This window comes from Camellia sinensis, chromosome 6, assembly GCF_055761805.1.
Source record: "Camellia sinensis isolate YWXY chromosome 6, ASM5576180v1, whole genome shotgun sequence".
NCBI classification, from domain to species: Eukaryota; Viridiplantae; Streptophyta; class Magnoliopsida; order Ericales; family Theaceae; genus Camellia; species Camellia sinensis.
In genome coordinates, this window is record NC_138966.1 from 170,328,508 (window position 1) to 170,332,327 (window position 3,820).

At 48.8% G+C, this 3,820-nt stretch overlaps 1 protein-coding gene across 1 annotated transcript; it reads right to left on the reverse strand.

Moving 5' to 3' along the window:
- Nucleotides 1-1,453: 1,453 nt before the first annotated feature.
- LOC145793803 (uncharacterized) lies at nt 1,454-2,998 on the reverse strand. The gene is made up of 2 exons (XM_082876674.1): nt 2,317-2,998; nt 1,454-2,103 (listed from the first exon to the last, which is right to left on the reverse strand). The coding sequence occupies exons 1-2, from the start codon at nt 2,996-2,998 to the stop codon at nt 1,454-1,456; spliced, it is 1,332 nt and encodes a 443-aa protein (XP_082732800.1).
- Between the last annotated feature and the right edge of the window lie 822 nt (nt 2,999-3,820).

The following is a 3,820-nucleotide window of genomic DNA, read 5'->3' on the forward strand; positions in this document are numbered from 1 at the left end:
AAAAAGTCGGCCTTGGTCAAGACGCCGAGATGTTCCAAAACCTGCCTACCGCCTACATCCCGGCCTATATCCAGGCCTACGCTAGCGCCGCGCAAAAAAGACTTATTGAAGAGGCGAAGAAGGTAGCTGAGGAAGAGGCAGCCGCTGTACAACCAGCCGAGCCAAATCCCCCCGAAGCTTCTGAAGGGGCTGAGGACCGTGAGGCTGAGCAAAAGGTTGTCGCGGTCGCTGATGCTGAGACAGAAGATGCCGAGGTGGGCCTGGCCGAACAAAATGTCCTTCTAGATTTAGATTGATCTCTTCTGTCTCTTTTTTTTTTTTTTTGTTGAATATAACCGGGCTTGGCCCCACTTTTGTAACCCAGCTTGCTTTATCAATGAAAATTCTACTTTTCGCCCGTAATGTACAAATTTTCTTCGATTTCAAATATAGATGCCAACTTTTAGCTCGGCTACAAAGTTTGCGGGCGAGCAAAATCAGCTCGGCCCTTATATGAATTGGGCAAAACGCCAACTTATTCGTTAGGCGAGCGAAATCAACTCGGCCAGTTGGGAGTTTGGCAAAACGCCAACATTTCACACGGCAAGCAAAGTCAGCTCGTTTCATTTGGGTGAGCAAAATTAGCTCGGCCATTACAAGTTGGTTAGAAGGCCAACTTTTTACACGGACGAGCAAAGATGGCTCGGCCCTGAAAGAAAATAAACGAAGTGCCAACATTTTATTTGGGCGAGCAAAATCAGCTCGGCCCTCACAAGTTGGTCAGAACGCCAACTTTTTACACGGGCAAGCAAAGTCAGCTCGACCTTTAAGGAAGTTGAACAAAGCGCCAACATTTCGTTTGGGCGAGCAAAGTCAGCTCGGCCCTCACAAGTTGGTCAGAATGCCAACTTTTTACGCGGGCGAGCAAAGCGCCAACATTTCGCTTGGACGAGCAAAGTCAGCTCGGCCCTTAAGGAAGTTGGACAAGCGCCAACATTTCATTGTAGACGAGCAAAAATCAGCTCGGCCTTCATGCAATTTGGACAGAATACCAACTGTTTGTACGGCTTGTCTCTACACCGGTGAGAAAAAGTCAGTTTGGCTCAAAGTAAGTTGGCTCAGTGTAAGTTGGTCTTCTTGCCCCTGGCGTCTTCAGTGGCTCAATATCCCTGTGATGTCATTATGCAGAAGCTCATAATATAAAAAAGTGGGGCTATTTCTCATTACACGCCAGCGATTTACATCAAATGCCAAAAGGCTAAAGATTCAAAAGGTTAAGTAATAAAAACGATTACATTTCAAAAGTAAAAAATCCTAAGATTAGTTGCATTCCATGGTCTGGGGATAGCTTTTCCATCTAAGTCTTCCAAATGGTATGCCCCTTTGCCTGCCAGGCCAGTCACCTTATATGGCCCCTCCCAATTTGCACCAAGTTTCCCTTCGCCAAGGACTACCGTGTTGCCTATCACCTTTCTTAAGACCCAGACCCAACCTTGAATAGCCTCGGATGCACGGCCTTGTTATATTTCCTGGAGAGCTCTTGCTGATAGGCTGTTACGTGGATCAGAGCCTGTTCCCTTCTTTCTTCGGCTAGGTCAAGTTCCAATGCCACTACTTCATTGTTCATGTCTGGCTCAAAACTTTCAAACCGGATGGTTGGCATACCAATTTCCAGTGAGATGACGGCCTCCATGCCATAGGCTAAGGCGAATGGTGTTTCCCCGGTAGAGCGTCTGGGCGTGGTGCGGTATGCCCTGAGCACGTTGGGGAGTTCTTCAGCCCACTTCCCTTTGGCTCTTTCTAGCCGTTTCTTCAGCCCGTCCAGGATGGTCTTGTTTGAGGCTTCTGCTTGACCATTTGACTGAGGGTAAGCCGGTGTGGAGTTGTAGAACTTAATCTTTAACTCCTCGCAAAATCTGTGAAAGAGTTTACCATCAAATTGGGTGCCATTATCTGAGATGAGGGCCCTTGGTATACCGAAGCGAGTGATGACATTTTGCCAAACAAACTTCTTCACGTCTTTTCCTTTTATGGTCCCCAATGGCTTGGCCTCAACCCACTTGGTGAAGTAGTCGGTGGCAGCGATGAAGAACTTGCGGTTGCCCGGGGCTGCTGGGAGTGGTCCTACAATATCCAAACCTCAAAGCGCGAACGGCTAAGAACTTGTAAGAGGGAGCAGTTCTCTGGCCGGTTGATGGATTTGGTGAGAAAATTTCTGGCATTTTTCACACCTGCGAACGTATTTCTGTGCGTTCGCCTGCATGCACGGCCACCAGTAACCTTGGGAAATCGCTCAGTAAGCCAGAGACCTGCCCCCAGTATGACTCCCGCAGATGCCTTCATGGATCTCGTAAAGGAAAACTTTAATCTTGTCGGGGTGGACGCACTTCAGATACGGTCCGGTAAAAGACTTCTTGTACAAGGCTCCGGATGGAGAGAGCCAAAACCGTTCTGATTTGGCCCGAATTTTGTTGGCTGTCTTCTTCTCTTCTGGAAAAATTCTATCTTTTAGGAAAGCGATGATGAGGTCCATCCAGGATGGTCCCAGGTCGGTATAGAGTACCTCGGTAACTTCTGGTTCCTTTATGCTTGGCCGAGGTAGGAATTCTATCATCAAAAGATTGGGGAAAGCTGTTTGCGTGGATGCAAGGCCAGCCAACTCGTCAACTGTGTTATTTTCTTCACGGTTGATTTGTTCCACTCTTATTGTTGCAAACTTCTTTATTTCTGTGCGCACCAGCGCTTGATGCTTGGTCATTCTTTCATCCCTGGCTTCATACTCCCCAGAGACCTGATTGACCACCAGTTTGGAGTCGCTGAATACCATAAGAGCCGATGCTTTCATTCTTGATGCACTCCTCAGTCCAGCAAGGAGGGCCTCGTATTCCGCCTTGTTGTTGGACGCCGGGAAGCCGAGCGTAATTGCCTGCTCGATAATCAGCCCGTCCAGGGAAGTTAGCACGATACCCCGCCCGGCGCCATGTCTGTTGGAGGCCCCATCGACGAAGAGCTTCCACATCTCGCCAATGAACAACTTTCAGCAATCGGATGGGTTTTGGGAGCTCCTCAACTCCAAGGTTCCGGTCGGTTCATTCTGGTGTTTCTCCATGCCTCGGTTAGGCTTGTCTTTCGAAGAGTTATCCTACTTTTTCAGTTCGGCTGCCATTTGTCCTTCTTCCATTTATGACCCAACACTCGTCTCTATTGCCTGCACCATGGGCCGTGCCAAATTCACACTAGCCAAATCAACCGGGCGAACTGGATGCATTCCAGGGGCAAACTCTGCCACAAAGTCTGCAAGAGCCTGAGCCTTGATCGTGGTACGCGGTTGGAACTTGATGTCGTACTACCCCAATTCTACGGCCCATTTCAAAATTCTCCCTGTAAAGTCTGCCTTTTCAAAGAACAGCTTGAGTGGAAACTCGGTCAACACCACTATCGTGTGGGCATGAAAATAGTGTGCCAATTTTCTGGAAGCCATCATCAGGGCCAGGGCTAATTTCTCTAGCGGCAGATATCTCGATTCAGTAGGGAGCAAGGTCTTGCTTACGTAAAAGATGGAAAGGTGCTGGGTGCCTTCAGCACGGACCAAAACCGCGCTCACCGCATGTTGAGAGACCGCTAAGTAGAGATACAGTTCTTCGCCCAGCTGTGGTGTAACCAGGATGGGGCTGAGGACAGGTACACTTTTAGATCCGCCAGCGCACGGTCGCATTCGTCATCCCAGAAGAACTTGGCCTTCAAAGTTTTGAACAAGGGCTTGCAACGATCCGAGGACCGACTTATAAATCTATTCAGCGCGGCTGACATCCCACGAGATGTTGCACGTCCTTCGTGGAGT

Excerpts from the sequence above, each read along its gene's own strand:
- LOC145793803 (XM_082876674.1), bottom strand. The coding sequence starts at position 2,998 with ATGTGGAAGCTCTTCGTCGATGGGGCCTCCAACAGACATGGCGCCGGG. Across the intron at positions 2,104-2,316 it reads CCTTTACGAGATCCATGAAG|GACCACTCCCAGCAGCCCCG; the intron begins GCATCTGCGGGA and ends TGGATATTGTAG.